Raw genomic sequence first — 17,529 nt, 5'->3', positions numbered from 1 at the left:
TAATGAAAGGCCATGTATGCATTAACATTTCCGAGCTATCGGGCCTTCCTATCTGGGCCTATGAATTATTCAGCCTGTAAAGCTCACTGTTACTGTGTAGTGAGGGCAAAGATGCTTTATTCAAAAGAGCTGGCCTGGTGCCTCGTCTGCCCCCGGCCTTACCTCCTGTTGCATGCTGTTGAACAGGGTGGCATAGTCACGCTCTTTACCCATTAGCTGAGCATGGGTGCCGCACTCGGAAATCTGCCCATCCTTCATCAGAATTACGTTGTCGCACTCAGACAGATACTAAAGAGGAAAAACCAAACAACAGAGGCAAAATAGTGAGGATTTAGTGTTGCAGACATTTAGATTATTAAAGTTTAATCAAAGCTGCTTTTAGACCTTTTCCCTTTCTGGTTTAAAGAAACAAAACAGTTGAGAGAGGAAAAAAGTGTGCAATATTTCCACAAAGCTGAAACCACCAAGATAGGACCGTTACTTTAACGTTAACGCAGGTTTTTCAGACCCGGAAAGACCTGCTTCTAGATGCCGATTGTCTCTGTTCCCATTGCCAGTGAAGTATACAACTGTCGGTCTCTTTTCTGCTGCGTCACCGCGCCGGAAACAGGGTTAGTTAACAGTGAAGATGTTACGGTGGTTAGGTCTTTCAGTCTGTATATCAAACTCAGCGCCAACAAATTTGGAACGATGTTCGAGTACTGCTCGGACAGAGACGGGTAGAATTTGTAGCTGAGATGACGAGGAGTCGCAGAAGTTTCCAATGGTGCATAGCATTGCGCCCAAGAGGGGTAGGAGATTAGCGTGTTGAGGCGGGTTTTGTGTTCCCATCAATGCCGATCAGAGCCGAAGCGATAATTACCCGTGTCGACTGCAGGGTATGAATGTTGATTGTAGCCTTTCCCACTAAGCAAAAAAGCCGGGTGTTAGCGGGTTTTTTGACCAGTGGGAAAGAGGCGTTAGTGTGCTTGAGGGAAACATTTTAAGTGAAATTAAAGGTGTCTTTCGAAGACGGTCTCTTACCTGCAGCTGGTGGGTTACAAAGAGCACCGTCTTGCCTTTGGCAAAACCCCTGATAGCTTTATGGAAGACATGGGAACCCACGCAAGCATCGACAGCACTGAGAGGGTCATCCAGGAGAAGGATGGGCCGCTCACTGTAGAGGGCACGAGCCAGGCTCACTCTCTGACGCTGCCCTCCACTCAGGTTGGCACCTCGCTCTCCAATCTGGAAAGACAAAGTAGTATTGTTGTTGCACTGAAATGCAAACAGGAAGAACATTTCCACCCTGGCTAAGAATAAAGAGCCAAAGTATAATATTGCTCAGAAGCAGATTGACCAGAACCCGATCTTCTTCTATCATCATATAAAGATTATAGAATTAGATTTATAATTATTATCTAACACTGCATCAAGTTATGCTTCCATCTGGTCCAAGATACATATCCCAGGCCTGGACATGGGCTCTATGTGACGGGAGTTTTGTCCCTTCTGCCTTAGCATTACTCAACAAAAGCAATCAGGTAGCTGTCATGTGTGTAGGTACTGTGTGTGTAGGTTTGTGTTTACTGACAAGATGTATCTGCGTCTTTTTTTACTCTCTGTACAGACTATGGCAACACACTTCTTGTAAAAGCACAATAAAGTATCTATCAATTTATTACCTCAGTCATGTCTCCGTATGGCAGCTCTGTAAGATCTGGGAGAAGACAGCAGGCCTGCAGGACAGCATGATATCTGAGGAAATGACGAGGGAGAATGTTAAATTTGGGATAAATCCGATTTAATAGCATCATTAGGCGGCAGTTAATCTTACTTGTCTTGGTCGTAGTCATTTCCAAAAAGGATGTTCTCCTTCAGCGAGTCGTTGAGGATCCAGGCTTGTTGTGACACGTAAGCGAAGCCGGAACTGGCGGCTACATTTCCCTCTAACAGGGTCATCTGCAACGCAAAATCAGATTGTCAGAAGCAGAGAAAATATTTGAAACGCTCCTTTTTAAATCGCAGGTTGCTGCTTTGCTTTGTGTGTGAATAAAAGGGTCAGAAAAGCTATCCTTGCTGTTGTTATTCATGTCTTAAACGGAGCAATTTAGCTTAACATGCAGTTGAATCTCACCTGTCCGAGAAGAGCAGACAGAAGGGAGCTCTTGCCGCTTCCGACACCTCCACAGATTCCCACCAGTGAACCCTAGCACGGGGGAAAAAACACAGGGATTGTGGGGATTACATAAGGTAGGAAACCCTTTAAATAAAACCTCTTTAATCCATGTAATGTATGTGTTTGTGTTGTTACCCTCTTAACACGCAGGTCAATGCGGTGCAGGGTCTTGTGCAGTGGGGGTCGAATGCTTTGAGTGGAGGAGATGGTGCTCTGCGGACTCTCCTGCTCCATATTTGTGAGGAGACTTTGCGCGGTGGGACTTTCCTTGCTCCCTTTGCTGTCGTCTGTGGAAATGTAAAGGCTGAGCTTTTCCCTGCGCAGCACGCGCTTCATCCCTCTCCCCTTCTTGGGAAGCTGGCTGGGTTTTGCAGCCGGTGGACGCGCCTTTTCCCAAGCCAGCGTGGCGTCCTGAAATTCCACCGCATTGCTGGGATCGTCCATTTTGACCAAAACGACCTCTCTGTCGTCCATCATGAAGAGCCTCTGCGGAGACAGACACAATGGGTTACCTTATGCAACATTTAATGGAAAAAGGACGCTGCAGCTTTTCCTTAAGTGTAGTTCTTAAATGAATGCATATAAACAAGCTCAGAGTTTCTGTCTTTGCTTATGTTGAAGCAAAAGGTTGTTAAACGCAGCTGACATTGTGCTGTGTCATTAGATATTGGCAGCATGCACATACATTTCTCAACCTTGTGTTTAAGGTACAGTCACACCACATAGGGCTTAAATAACTCACCCTAGGCCTTTTGGTAACTCAATACACCCTAGGCCAAGGTTTATCCTTGGCAGAAGTGATTGCTTACTTAACCTGAGCTGGCTCTGTGAAACCATCTCTCACTAACATGCGACTTTTACCATGTTTTTGAAATACAGTATGTCGATAAGACAGTGTGTGGTTTGGGTGGGTCTGTTTGTCGTAACAACGGGAGTGCATTTTGATTGGCTACGGACCCGGTAAAACCTGCCCGACCACTGACATCCAGTATTTACAGCCTCTAAGTCAACATAAGTGTGTTTTATAACTGACCTGTATGACAAGTGGAACACACACATAAGCCACTAAAACACTGCCAGTTCAAGGCAGGATTATTAGCATTAGTGTAAAATGCACAGAGGCAGAATGGTGGGGAGAAGTTGTTCCGCCTCTGAGCCGCCATCAAAGGTAGTAACAGAGGCGAAATAAACAGCAGATCCGGCAGGGCGGTACAGCACCATGTGTGCGTGTGTCTTTGAAGCTTGCGCTGTTTGTTTACACCTTGCATATGTTTTGCTTCCGCAATACCAGGACGCTGTGTAAAAACACACACTGGGGCAGCTTTATGCCGCTGTTGCTTGGTCCAATGTATAATGGCAAAGGCGGCATGACGGCGGAGCTTCGTTACGCCGCTAAGGCAGAACCGCAGTGTAAAAAGGGCTATAGACTAACTGCTTTGACTGACCGAGCTGAAGCTTTAACAATGTTGGGATTGTAAAAACTCATTGTGTGTCATACTTATCAAGTATGTACAGTATCCTACAGTGTGCATGGGGTCATATCAGTGATTGTGTGTATAAGTGTTTATTGTATAACAACCCCCATTGTCAATGAAAGTGCGCAGGCTCAGGCAGAAATACTGATAGTGTATAATTAGAGCCATGTCACGTTTTGTTACATTGACTTTATTTCCTCTCATTTCATCCCAATGAAACAGCCTCAAGCTAAGTAAAGCTAACACAGTTTGCTGACTTCACTCTCTTATGTAATGCTGGTGTTTCCTGAGTTTCACAGGAAGACAGTTAACACAATTAACGCCCTGTTACACCAGGAAACTAGGGACTTATCTCGCTTTGAACATTTATGGAAACATTTGGGATAATGTAAGTCAACAACTCAACAAAAGACGTGGAAATGTTGCATTATTCTAACATTAAACAAAAGCTGTGTCTCAATTCAGGGGCTGCATCCTTCGAAGGATGTGGTCTACAGAGGATGGATCATTCGTCACCGCAAAGGCTGAACTGAAATGAGACTGACTGGTCTGTGGAGGATTTCCTGTTTGCATCACCAGCTGTTCGTGCCCTTAAACTTGTGTCACCAAATGTGGCTCCTGTCGCCTAGCAACAGGTAGCTAGAGGGCTAACTAGCTATCATAACTAGCGTTGTGTAACTTATAAAGCATAATTTGTTTCAAGGGCCCTTTTGTTATTTTTAACATTTGTATCTCTAGCTATTCGACTGAGTTGAAACCAAAAACGTTTACATTTAAAAGTGTATTCCTCGGCCGCGCTACCTCGTTTGAATTGGCGCGCAATTAATCGAAATGAAAAGGACGCATTTGTCGGCCGCATCTGAAGGAGCCTTCGAAATGGGACAGCCTTCAATGTCGCTCGCTGTGACGCAACCGGCCTTCAAGTATGGCTTTCGAAGGAAGCAACCCCTGAATTGGGACACAGCTAACATCAATAGCAGGTGTCTTTGTATTAAGTAAAAGCAATTGAGGCGGCTCTGTGACAGGGGCGGCTGACAGACGAATCAATAAGTCTTACCTGAAATCTTTTGACAGCGACAGCACCCTCTGACAGAGCTCTCACAGCCAGTGGTGTGACTTTCAGGGCAAAGGTCATGGAGTTGAAAACTGCCACCACGGTGAAAGCCTGAAGTAGGATGTGTAGACATGAAGACAGTTACTCTTATTATTTTATCTAGGGCTAAACTTGACTTGAAAATGTAGTCATGCTAATAATGGCACATCACCCCTTTAAACAAGTTAAAGTGTACATTTAAAAAAAGGGCATTTAAAGGATTTATTTTTGAAACAGACATTGAAGAAATGAGGAGGAGAGAGAAGCCACAGAAAATATAATTTTACCTTGGTGGTAAGAAAAACATATGCAATCTTTAGATACATCTAAACTGGAAACATAACAAACATAGTGAGCACAGTCTTCTGTATCTAAATACCTCAGCTGCAGTGAGGTCATAACCCATAGCCATATGCAGGGTGAAAGTGCAGGCACTTGCTATCACCACAACGATGGGAGCCACGCCCACTGTGAGGCTCTGGACGACTCCGGCTCTCTCCAATATCCCCCTCTCCTCTGATCGCACCTCTGTCGAGGAGATAAGAGGGAGAGAGGTGATAAAAAAAAAAGGCAAAGACGTGCAGGCACAGAGAAAAAATAAAGTAAGGGTTGAGTGACTCCCAGAGGGTCCTCCAGTGAAAATTCAATCAACAACACCATAAGAGTCGGTTACCAACACACAGAGAGGACAGAAATAGATACCAGAGGGAGCACAAGGGGCCCTGCATCCATACATGGTATGAGAGGGGCTTCAAAACCTGCTGAACCTTGATAACTGTCCAAGTGTAATGCCCGAATCCTGCCCCCCCTTCCTCCACGTTTGTATCTCCTGAATGCACATGCTAGCTGCTTTGTTCACCCAGTTCAATGAGTGCAAATACTGGAACACGAAAGCTTGTGCGTCTTTAATTCAACCCCGGCAGCATCGTGTGTGAAATAAAAGACCCCCCTCCCCCTTGTACATGTTACTCTCATTGGGACTGCGCTCCGGATGGCTTGTGTGTTTCTGCGTGGATTACAAAGGAAAAGTTGCACGCTCCGGGGGCGAAAAACACTGTGATCATCAATTTCACAACAAGAGTAATTGACGGAGATGGCACTGTAACTCTAAGGACTCATTGGCCATTGACTTGAATGCCAATTAATTATCATCATAATAGGTAATCAAAGGGCAGCAGTGAAAATGAGCCCCGCCTGGCTAATTTGTAGCATGATTAAAAGGGGAAAATGATCCTTATCCACAACCTACACACAGGCTCTCGTGAGAAAAGGCCATCACTAATTCATGGATAAGTGGAGCTGCCTTGACAGTCATTCAAGGTATCATAAGGCCCCAAACACCTGGCAAATTAACCTTGAAGCCTAGGGATTCAAACTGGCCTTGATTATAGAGGAGGGCACGGGGAAAGACTTAAATGGAGGGAGCTAATGAAAATGGATTTAGGGTCGGGGTTATCTTGCCAGTTCACTAAGAGGATAAGTCTAATTTAAGGTGATAAACTGACCAATTACGTGCTAATTTGCAGCAGTGACAGGTGTTCAAATGAGTTGACCCTTTATGCTGAGTGAGGTGGGAATTAAAAGCTTATTAAAACACAGGAAGTTAGCATCTCATAAAAACTAGCTGGCCTTGAACACAAACATAACATGAGCAGTTTTAGCGCTCGGCTGCCACTCACTGTTAATATTCTGCGCGAATGCATCCTCCCAACAATACACCTTGATGAACTTTATGCAGCCCAGGATCTCGTTCATGAGCCTCACGCGCCGGTCAGTCACCACCACGCACTTCTTGCGGAAATACGCTGTCAGTCTCGATGCCAGCATCTGTCCGGATGGGGAAGAGAGAGAGAGGAAATGATGACAGGAGAAATAAGTGGCAGGGGAGGAAATGAAAGCAGACACAATCACATTAGCTGTGCTGCAGGGCTGTCCGGGAGAGCAGAGTGATAAATGCCTCTCACATCAATAGCAGGGGTCTCCGGCTGTCAGGCGAAGGCTTGGACTGAGTGTAATTTGAAAATAACAGCTAAAAATTTGACAGGTGATTGATAGACGAATAGTTATGATGCTTTTAAAAAAGTGCTGGTTGTATTTTCAAAGAAGCTTCAGCGACGAGCGCTAATGTCTTCTTCTAACCAAATTAAAAATGTAGTTTACAAACAATGACTCAACAATAAAGCAGTGTCTCTGGCGATTATGTTTGGGTAAACTTCTGTGATGTAATTGCTCGGCACAGCTGCACGATCAAAACTTCTGATAAAACTTTTATGAATTGTTATTGAATTACTTGTCACGGCTGTAAAGGGTCTGATCATTGCTCCCTCTAAGGCTGTAATTTGACTGTTTTGTTGCTGACAGCAATTTTCACCATATTAAAATCACTGACAGCTGTTGTGTTTTCTATTTTGTGCGCCTTGTGCGGAATAAATGCATCCTCTATTTTATAACAACAGCCTTGAACTGAATAAGCTTATATCCTTTCAGCAGACGTACCATGACAGGGTAGAAGAGGATGAAAACGGCCGACCCAAGCAGAGCAGTGGGGCCAAGGAAGTATGCAGTGTAGGACAGACCCAGGATTCCCACCAGGGGCCCCCCGGCCAGCAGGCAGCCCACCGACACTGCTTCATACAGCCGCTGGCCGTCACTGGAGCAGATGTTGATCAGCTAGGAGAAGAGAGAGTACGATTTACCTTCCAGATTACTCGACAATAAGACACACTGAAACATAAAGGATATTTTACAAATGACCGTTCCCTTATTCTCTCGTTTCCTTGTAGGACAATGATTCCTCTTAAGCTGCATAATAACTAATCTTACACAGTCTCCTCCCTCAGGCTAAGGGATTTGCCCAGATCTAAGCAAGAATGGTGTAAGAGCAGAAATTAAATCCACCTCAGTCTGCATGTGGTGCCCCGCAGTGAGGGATGGTTTTGTTAATTCAGGGGGCAAGTCCCCTCTGGGGTTGTGTCTCGTACCTCGCCTGGACTGATGTCTTTGGTGCTGCGTAGGCGGAGGATCTTGTTAAAGGCAAAAGTGAGAGCAGCCCCGCGGAGGCGTGCTGCAGTGCGGTAGTTGACGGCCCACATGAGCGCCAGAGACCAGGAGCGCATCAACTCCATGAGGAAGATCCCGGCTACCAGAGACAGGCCGTACAGCACGAAGCTCTGCGGGCTCTGGGAATACTCCAGCAGAGCTCGAACCAGGAGAGCCTAGGGACGGAAAAAAGCGAGGAGACAGAAAGTGGAAAAGAAGGTGAAGGAAAGGGTGGAGAAATAGTAAAGGAAGGAGGAGATAAAGTGGGACAGAAGAAGAAGGTGAAGAAGATAAAAGGGAGGGGGTACAGTTTAGAATCAAGTGGTTACTCAGTCAAGTTTAAGGCCTGGCGGGAAAACATGAGAAGACTTACAACATTTGTGATGAGTCAGATATATATGACGTGATTGGAAATACATGAATTACAAAGAGAGCGTGTACAGCACAGCTTTCTCAGTGACTGTATGAAACAAATCAGCTGGAAATGCGAGACACATGCGTCCTTGTGTAACAACTAAATCCAGTTAATGCTATTAGTTGTTGGCAGCAGCAAGCGCATACTGCACACATACCACCTGATCAACGTAAACAACTCGGGGAACAACAACGGGGTCGACTCAAGAACACCATAAATTAAAACTGAACTTTTGGTTTAAGGGGAAGATTTTAAAAATTTCAGATATTCTGTTTATTAAAATAATTGCTTTGATTCTCTTTGGGCATTTTTTGGCGGATCAAAAACAAAACAGCACATTTCTTGACCAAAGCGTGACTGGGTACAAATCAGATAATCTATGGTATTATAATGTGTTTCCTGATCTAAGGCTTTGTAATCTCCCAGTATGGTTTCATTCTAATTTCCAGACCAGCGTGAAACAGGATAAAGCGATTTTCTGGAAATACACGCAGACTTGGGATTTAGCGACCAATTTTTAAGTGCATATTAGCCGAATCCGTTTAACATTAAGGAAGAAGAGGATTTGGAAGGTACTCACGGGCCCAACAAAGCCTGCCACCATTGTTAGGAGGAGGGAAAAGACGGCCACCAGCATGCGGGTTTGGCAGAACCTCCAGAAGACTCTGGTCAGGGACGCTGCCTCTCGCCCCCGTTTCTTCAGCTCATCGTGCCACAAAGTTTCGAGCCTGGAACCAGAAACCAGGAGCAAAAATTAGGACGAGCTATATGAACTCACAGCTCAAGCAAACATCACAATTTTATTGAACATTGCCTCGACAGTTAGTCAAACTCACTTTTCCACCGTGAATGCTATGCAAATTGTAGTTATAATTAATTAAGTGTATGTAAAAGTTGGCATTTTAGAAGGGCAAAATTATCATAAGGGAAAAGAAACTTGTATTATTATTTTAAATACTGTGGAGCTGAACTTTGCCAATTTATAAGCCTGCTTTAAAACACAACAGGAGATATATAAATGCACAGTCTGGCAGGAAATTATGGCAGCTGCAAATCTCAAAGGAAAAATTACGGCAGTTTTGCTGATAATATTGTAAAGGTGACCTAGGATATACATCATGAATGATGAATCACATAATTAGACTGAGAGACGTTCAACCACACATGTATAAAAGATGTGCTAACGTCCTTTATTGCTGTATAATGCCCCTCAAAGAGGGTAAAATATCATGTTGGCCGAATGCATCATTGCTAATGACTCTATAAAGCAGCAGCAGAGCAGCTGCAGAAAGTAATTTACGCCCTAATGACTTTATTAAAAACGTATCAGAGATAGACAGAACATTAAACCAACTAGACTCTTCCACAGACTGATAATTGCGACTGGAAGTAAAACGGATTTAAATCTCAAAAAGTACAATTAACTGCAGCCCAATAACCGGATAGAGGACAGCTTGACTCACTGGAGTTTAGACTTCTATGTGAGCATTTCATTTTGTTTTACTAAATCCTGTCAAGGACCAGGCAAGAACAATTGAACACATCACTGAAAGAGCAAAAATCAGATATTTTCTTTGTACTATCTATGCCTAAATAATTGTAAATATTGATACACTGCGCATCCAAGGTCATGTGTAAATAAAGCTTTAAATATCACATTAAAGATCCTTTCCAAGACTTTAAAAATCCACAATGTAACAGCAGATCTTTAGTTGCGTGCATGGTCACACACATTAATGGAAATGCAAGCACCCAGGCGACAGTGTGGGATCGAGAGGAGGAATAATTTGCTTTTAAACACGGCTGAAATGTTCCTACCAGCCATCGTTTGAGTTTGCCAAATGGCAAGCGAAGCTGAGGTTTTTCGAGGGTGTGTTGGCCAGGACTTCGCATTCAAGGTTCGCACCTCACTGAGCACCAACAAGTGTCAACTCTCCCAGGGTGCTTTTCCCATTCCCCCCTCTCGCTGTCATCTCTGCTTTGCATGCCGGTTGCATAACTGTTCTTGCTATGTAAACACAAAATAAAGACCTCCCGTCTCCAGAGACTCTGCAGCGCTCATGCACACCATCGCCCACCCGTGCCAACGTGATAGCTTTGTGCCTCTATGCTGCTTCCCTTCAGCGTGCTATTTAGCACACACAAAGCAGAAGCACTAAACCGCCAGGCCCTGAGCCAGAGCCTTTATAAAGGAAAGGTCATTTACAACACACACAGTTGTCACAAGATAAAGGCGACCTTCCTCAAATAGTGACCCTCCTGTTTATTGCCGAGTCATTGCGCCATGACTTGACAACACGTGAGTAATGGAAAAAGCAGTGGTTCACTTTCTCAGCACATGGTAGAAGCTAAATGCCCTCTAATATCATTATTGTAAGTCTATTGTTCATTCATAGACTTAGTGCATTACTAGAAGGCATTTCTCAAGCCGTGTTTGGCAGAAAGTAATGACTTTTCTCTCACGGTCAGTCTGTTGCAGCCTGCTCACAATCAATGACAGCTAATGAGCGTGACAGGGCAGACACGGTGTATCCCAGGTAGAGGAGTTAATGACATAACCACCCAAGTCAGGCACTAACTCTCACTGTAATCTCTAATCCCTGCTATTCTTAGCAGCATCCCGTCCCAGCACAATGTTCCTGTGAGGGTAAAGAGAGGCTGGATGTTCATCAAAGAAGTCACATTGCACAGAATCAACAGACGGAAAATAAGCCCAGACGGTTGTTTACATGGCAGGGCATTATAGATTTCTACCTCGGACGTGCACCTGTTTGACCGCCACATCACCACATCCACCTTCTCTACGTACAGTGCAAAGCGAGGTTTCTCAGTTTGTATTCGAGGAAGAAACACAATCCAAGTGACCCTGCAGTGTGAGAGTGAAGCAGCATGTCCAGATCAGTTCACCTGAACACGTCCTAAAACCACAAGCTCTGCTGGGAGTCTGAAACAAAAAACATGACTTTTTCACCTTAATGGATCCTTCTTTGTTTCATAACGTGTGTGCACATGACAGAAGAAGAAGAGTATTCAATTTAACTTTGAGTTTGTTTTATAGCAAATGGAAAACTAGCAAAAATCTTCCACTGCTGAAAATGACAAAGCAACGCCTTTCCACCAAGGATGAATAATCAACATTATTCATACTATGACTATACTTTCCCGTCTGGGGCTGTTAGCCACACGCTCACTGTGACGTAAATCTTTAAAACATGTCACAAACAGCCAGGAAAGAGTATATAGCATTGACTTAAACCTAACATTGCACATGTTCATGTTAATTAAGGAGCATGTCTCTTAATCTAATGATGTTGTGACAACTGAAAATCTTTATCTAGGATCAGTGAGAATGGGTATCCAAACACCAGCCAGCACAATATTGTCTGTATGTCACATGCTTATCATCCTTAATCTCATCTTTTTGTGACAGAATATAATGTAGCACACACATCGAAAGGGGTTTCAACTATTCAACAATTAGGCTTTGAATAAACTGGCATTACTTAGAATCACGTGAGTTGTTGGCCAAAATAAACAACCCAGAGTATCACTAAACTTCTTCCTTTAAGGAGGGATGACACCGAATTTTTAACTGTTCCCATGACAGCACAAAAGATAATCAGAAAAACCTTAGAAAATGCCCCAAAAAACTCTTGCTAATTAAACAAGAATTTTAAAGGAAACTTGCTTTGACTGGAAGGCAGCATAAGCACAGTTATCCTGATCACAATAAGCAGCAAGGCTACGGCTAAATACTGACTCTGGCCCACAGAAGCAAACGCTGAGAACTTCTCAAAACAGAGCCCTGAGGCCAAGCTACAACCCAGGTACCCACATCGTGACTCTCACAAAGGGCCATGAATGTGCTTCTCATGACAGTCAAAGCTCAACCAGACTCTCTGACTTTAAAGGGGAGAAAGTAGTTTAACTCTGTCTACCAGGCTTGTCCACTACTCGCTACACAGACTCACACACATCACACGCTAAGGTCAACAAAGTCACCCCTCCTTTAACTGTATATTCCATTCTCCTCATGAGGTTACATTAAGGCAGCCATTTTGCTCTGATGTCACACTCAGAAGCGGTGACAAGAAAGATTTTGTGCTGTTGTGTTCCAGGTTGTTAAGGTAAGAAATAAATAGTATAATTTTACTTATCCAGGTGGGTTAGAAACTGAGAAGCAATTGGATAGTAAAAATCTGACCATATTCCATAAATTACAACAGATTTTACCTACCCATTAGCTACTGCAGCTAATGTTACAATTGAACAACTTCCTAGCTAACGTAACGTTGATAGAAAACAAGTATGAACTCAATATGAGTTGAATGCTAATCATTATCTGTTGTTTTTAGCAACTGGATAGTGACATTTGTGCTTTATTTCAAGCAGAAACAATGTATTTTTCCTTTTAAGAACCTTTTAGCTATTGTAGGGTAAACAGCTAACGTTACAGTTCAATATTATTATTATCGTTTATTAGCTGTTGTTTATTAGCAACTGGATAGTGAAATTAGTGCTATATTTCAAGGAGAAACAACATATTTTACCTTTTAAAAAGCATTAGCAATTGTTGGATAACAGTTAGTTTTCTACAATGAAAATCTGTACATTACAAGGCAAAATAACCTTATATACAACCGTTATCAATCTTAAGTAAACAGCTCGCGTTAGGATTTTAACACTTCCTAGCTAACATGTGTTTAGTTGTTGGGAAAGTATGCCATAAGCCAAGACATAATTAATAGAAATACTGTATGTGTTCCAGTGAGCATAATGTCACTGGTTGAATGCTAATGTTAGCTAGCTAGCTAACTAACCAGGTTTTTAAAGTTGAAAAGTGGCCTGATATCCTTACATATTTTCACTTTCTATTGTTGTTTTTAGTTTGCTGATTAATCAGGAAGCGGTAAAATGAAAAACACTATGACATTACCCTCTTGAGAACAATCTCCACTTCCCACCCTGAGCATTTCATCAGAAGAAAATGGGCGCCGTGTGAATATGGTAAATGAGGTTTAACTTCTCCTTTTGACAAACAGTTTTCATGCCATGTCTCACACCAACTGCAGTTTTCTAGTAATACTTTGATAAGGCTTCAAATAGAGTGTTCCCAACACCGCAGGTCACTTTCATCAGTCAAACCTCAGCAGCGCCACAGTTACCTCACCTTTGGCAGTTGATTTCAGAGGCTTCATGGCAAGACAGTCCCCACACATCATCTATAGACAAGCTAGACGCCTTGTAGGCCTTCAGTGCCAGTGGGGAGAGCCAGTGCAGAGTCATAAAAGAGAAGAGGCCGGCGTTATCGACTGGGTGCTGATGCCTGGAATAGAGAGGAAGACATGGAAATGGGTGAGATGTCCAAAAGTGCAGGCATACACAGAGGTGTTATGTTGGGGGAGAAGGCCCTCATAGGCAACCAAGAAAGACACGACGTCTTTGCTTGCAGGAGTCGATGAAATGTGAATCATGACCTCAGTGTTTGAACAGTAATTTACACGCTCCTCACAGAAATCTGAGAGAGCAGCGAAAAGGGGAAAAAAAAGATCAGGGGCAGTTTATCAGTCGGCATGTGTTCAAACACGGTGCTGTCTGTCGCTGGGGGATAAGCTACCACCCCTAATCATAGCCTCCTGCTCGTCTCTAACCCTCAGAGCACAGCAAACACAACAAATGTGAACTTTTGTGTTGATGTGTGTCTAAAGTAGTAGCTGTCTGTCTATATTCCAGCTGTCTGTGTACCTTTATGTCCACCTATATCTTGCTCAGAGGGAAAGGGACTAGACATGAACATAAATACAGTTATGTTTACTTGTGTGTTATCCTGAAGGGCTTCAGAAGCTGCAGGCTTTTCCGGTAGCGGCCTCTTCTCTTCGGCCCCCTCTCCGTTGATGTCTCTGCGTCCTCTTCCTCAAGCTCTGGAAGAGGTTGTGGGGAGGACAGAGGCAGGCCCTCCACCCGCCCTGCTGCCTCGAGGGCATCTGGGAACATGGCAGACCTAATAGGGAAAAATCGGAAAAACAAAGAAGTAGATTTATCACAAACGTATTTCATATATGTAACAAAAGCCTGCAAAGCCTTCTGGGTAATTCCTCTGCAGGTTTAAACCTCTAACTCCAACCTGTGTAGTTTTTCTAATCATTGAAAAACAGTCTTGTTATGCATCTAAAGAGCTCAGAAATTCAGTTAAAAACTAGTGCTGCAATCAATGATTATTTTCATTATTGATGATTTATGATATTTAAGAAGGCTTTTTAATTGTAGAAAAGAAAATCTTAAGAAAAACACTTAAGCTAGATTCTTAGCAGGAAAATAGAAGTAATAAAACACATTAACTGTTTGTGTCGTCTTTTTTTAACCCCGAGAAAGATCAGAGAACAGCCCGCGTGTTTTGCTGAATCACCCTCTGAGACGCAGATAGACTTGAGAAATCACCTTGTTCAGAGGTCGCTGCCCCTTGCTGGTGTACAAGTAAAGTGCTTATCTATTTAAAGACGGCCTGCCAGCAGCCCCAGGAGCTTGGGAGCAGACATCTGAGCTGCCAGTGTGTCCGTACACTGTCACTGATCCCTGCAACAGCAAAGCTCTGTGACAAGGTCGGCCAGGACTCCGAGCGGGGTGCAGATTGACTGTCCAGAGAGTGTGGTCAATAATGAGATTCAATAGAGACGACGCAGTCACGCAGCAGGGGCACAAACAAAGTCACATAACAGAAATTTACACAATAAGTTCTGCTGGGAAATACATGGCAACACAAACAGTTAATGCACATGTAATAGTGTTAAGGGAGCCAAACGCCGGGGTTGGGAAATGCATGAAAAGAGGTTTTGTGCTCCTTCTGCAGCCCTCAATGCCTATATCATGTGAGGTTTGTCATATGGCTGTGAACTCTACAGCGACTGCTAACCATGCATTGCAGAACTTAAAGCCCTGCATTGCAAGAACTGCCTCAGTACTATTAATTTAAGTTTAAAACTCATATCTAGGATTGAAACATGCTATGCTGAACAGGTCTGGACTTGTTTAAAAATGTGCATGAAAAAACAAAACAGGTCAGTGATTATAAACTTTGCAGACTCCAAAAGAAAGACGCAGAAAAACAGAGCGAGAAATAAGTACAAAACACGAAGACTGACATCTTATCAGTTAAGGTTCACTTTAAAGATACATGTCAAAAATAGAGCTGTTTTGTTTGGTCATGCATCAGCATTTACAAAAAGGATAAAACATAATATATAAGCTACTGCTTCTGAAAATAACTATTTAAAAATGATTATTTAACATATTTACATATTAGTTTCCCAACATTTTTGTCTTTAAGACTAATGGGCTACATGGAAATTCATTTAACTGACAAAAACAACCTTTCCCCTTAAATACCTGCTTAGTTTACTTTGTATACAAGACCCTAATAATGCCTCAAGATCATGACAACTTTGACATCATCATGATTTTACATTTTACTTTTATTATACCCTAAATTCTTACACATAAACTCTAAGATAGATTGATACCACATATGCTACATCTATACTTCTACAAATACTATGACTACTACTATTGTGTAAGTGTAATGACTTTCATTCACAACACACTTACATTCAGTCGGCCTCAGTAGCAGTACAGCTCTCAGTTGTTGTGTTTATGAGCAGGAAATGCAGATGAAGACACAGTTCACCATGTTGTCTCTTGTCTAAGTTTTCTCATTAAACCTAAACTGCTTTCCCACAAACACGCGGACACATCTCCTCGCGCCGCGGACCGGAGCTCAGATGAAAACATGAGCAGGAAACACGGTAAACTTGACGGCTCACGTGTACGCAGTACGTGATGCTTCCTCCCGGCGGTGTCTGAGGCTCCGGTTCGCCGTCATACCAACGAGACCCTACAGGGAGAGGAATTCCCGATATCACCGTGACGTCATAGCGGCTCCACCAACCGGCGACCGTGCTGGACGGTCACCGTAGAAACGGGAACAAAAACGAGGAAGTACACGTTCCAGACAGGGGCGTGTCCGTCACGGTGTCCATAGGGAGGAAGAACACACTCATCAAAAGAAAAATGCACTTGAACGAGAGGGAAGCAACTTTGCATTTTCACACAGCAAGAACCTAAAGTTAGACATTTTATTTGGATGAATAATTAATTAAAGATACATGAATAAATAACATATGATTAATTAAATATAAGAAATGCACACACTCCTTACGAGAAAAATACTACATTATTTTGTTTTAAAGAGTAGTAGACTACGTCATCATGATTATATTTCAACTATTCAGATGGTGAAGTACAAATTAATTTATGTTTTCATAGGTGTGAGTGTAAGCTACAGAAGGATAAACATTATTATTATTATTATTGTATATTTTTAAATCAACAGCCAATCTTGTATTGGTCTGTTACACTAGCTTTCTTGCTCTTCATGGTCTGATGTGTGTGCAGCATTTAATAGGATCTTTTCCACAACAATTCAGGGTTGCAGATATTGATGACTTTCATTATAGATTAACCATTTAAAAATATGAATCCATGAGTTGGTCCATAAATGATCAGAAAATGTTAATGAAACAAAGCAAATTGTTTCATTTGAGAACCTGGAACCATCATTTTACTTAGAAAGTTTCCACCTAATTTTAATTTATCATTTGGTATAGATTGATGTGCCCCTATAACCAGCACATGTAAATTTATATTTCTTTATTTCTGGCAGTTTTTGTATTTTTTTTTCTGTTTTAATAGTATTGCTAATAAACAGGACATTTATTCATAAAAAATTAGATCTGTAAAAAGTCAATAATCTGTACCTGCAGCAGTGTGTTTTTAAATTCCGGGGATGCAAAAAAAACTAACTTTTAGAATCAATTAATCTTCAAGGCATCATGAACAAAAATGATGCCTTGAATTTGTTCCTGTGTCCAACCAACCATCAAACCCAAAGATGTGTTATTTGCTATAAAAAATGACAAAGAAAAGCAGGGACGCTAAATTAATTGTCTTTCAATTGCCTAATCCTATAAAAGACAAATCCTTTTGGCTCTAGTTGTGACAGCCTGGAATTACAAAGCTGTTCAGAGTTTCACCTCCTTACCACATTGCAACTCTGCTGACAGGAGCACGGAGGAGTTAGACTGAAGAAATATCTGCCAAATAAATAAAAAGTAAAACCTCTCCACAGTGACTCGAAGCTGTCCTCACGTAAATGATAAAGACCTTAAACCCAGCTGGCTTTACGAATAACAGCTACACTGAGACCTCCTAATGGCCCACAGCAGTCAAGCCACGGCAATTTATAAGTCTCTTATGTGCACAACACCACAGAGTCGGACATAAAGCTAATCCAAAA

At 42.5% G+C, this 17,529-nt stretch overlaps 1 protein-coding gene across 1 annotated transcript in view; it reads right to left on the bottom strand.

The window, feature by feature from the left end:
• The window catches only part of LOC138597876 (ATP-binding cassette sub-family C member 5), a 29,691-nt gene extending 13,829 nt beyond the window's left edge, over window positions 1–15,862 (bottom strand). Inside the window, exons 1-15 of the mRNA XM_069669409.1 lie at window positions 15,783–15,862; window positions 13,996–14,181; window positions 13,351–13,506; window positions 8,761–8,908; window positions 7,708–7,941; window positions 7,223–7,396; window positions 6,406–6,553; window positions 5,106–5,254; window positions 4,691–4,798; window positions 2,294–2,644; window positions 2,117–2,188; window positions 1,817–1,941; window positions 1,665–1,737; window positions 1,024–1,227; window positions 163–288 (exon numbers count right to left, since the gene is read on the bottom strand). Coding sequence (XP_069525510.1) covers window positions 163–288; window positions 1,024–1,227; window positions 1,665–1,737; window positions 1,817–1,941; window positions 2,117–2,188; window positions 2,294–2,644; window positions 4,691–4,798; window positions 5,106–5,254; window positions 6,406–6,553; window positions 7,223–7,396; window positions 7,708–7,941; window positions 8,761–8,908; window positions 13,351–13,506; window positions 13,996–14,181; window positions 15,783–15,784 — 2,256 coding nt within the window. The 5' untranslated portion in view covers window positions 15,785–15,862. The remainder of the gene's footprint in view (window positions 1–162; window positions 289–1,023; window positions 1,228–1,664; window positions 1,738–1,816; window positions 1,942–2,116; window positions 2,189–2,293; window positions 2,645–4,690; window positions 4,799–5,105; window positions 5,255–6,405; window positions 6,554–7,222; window positions 7,397–7,707; window positions 7,942–8,760; window positions 8,909–13,350; window positions 13,507–13,995; window positions 14,182–15,782) is intronic.
• Between the last annotated feature and the right edge of the window lie 1,667 nt (window positions 15,863–17,529).

The sequence above is a fragment of the Semicossyphus pulcher genome, unplaced genomic scaffold (assembly GCF_022749685.1).
Source record: "Semicossyphus pulcher isolate SPU_LCO1_2020_fin unplaced genomic scaffold, fSemPul1.0.p SCAF_2, whole genome shotgun sequence".
In the NCBI taxonomy this organism is placed as follows: domain Eukaryota; kingdom Metazoa; phylum Chordata; class Actinopteri; order Labriformes; family Labridae; genus Semicossyphus; species Semicossyphus pulcher.
This window is presented reverse-complemented; position numbering and strand designations above follow the sequence as displayed.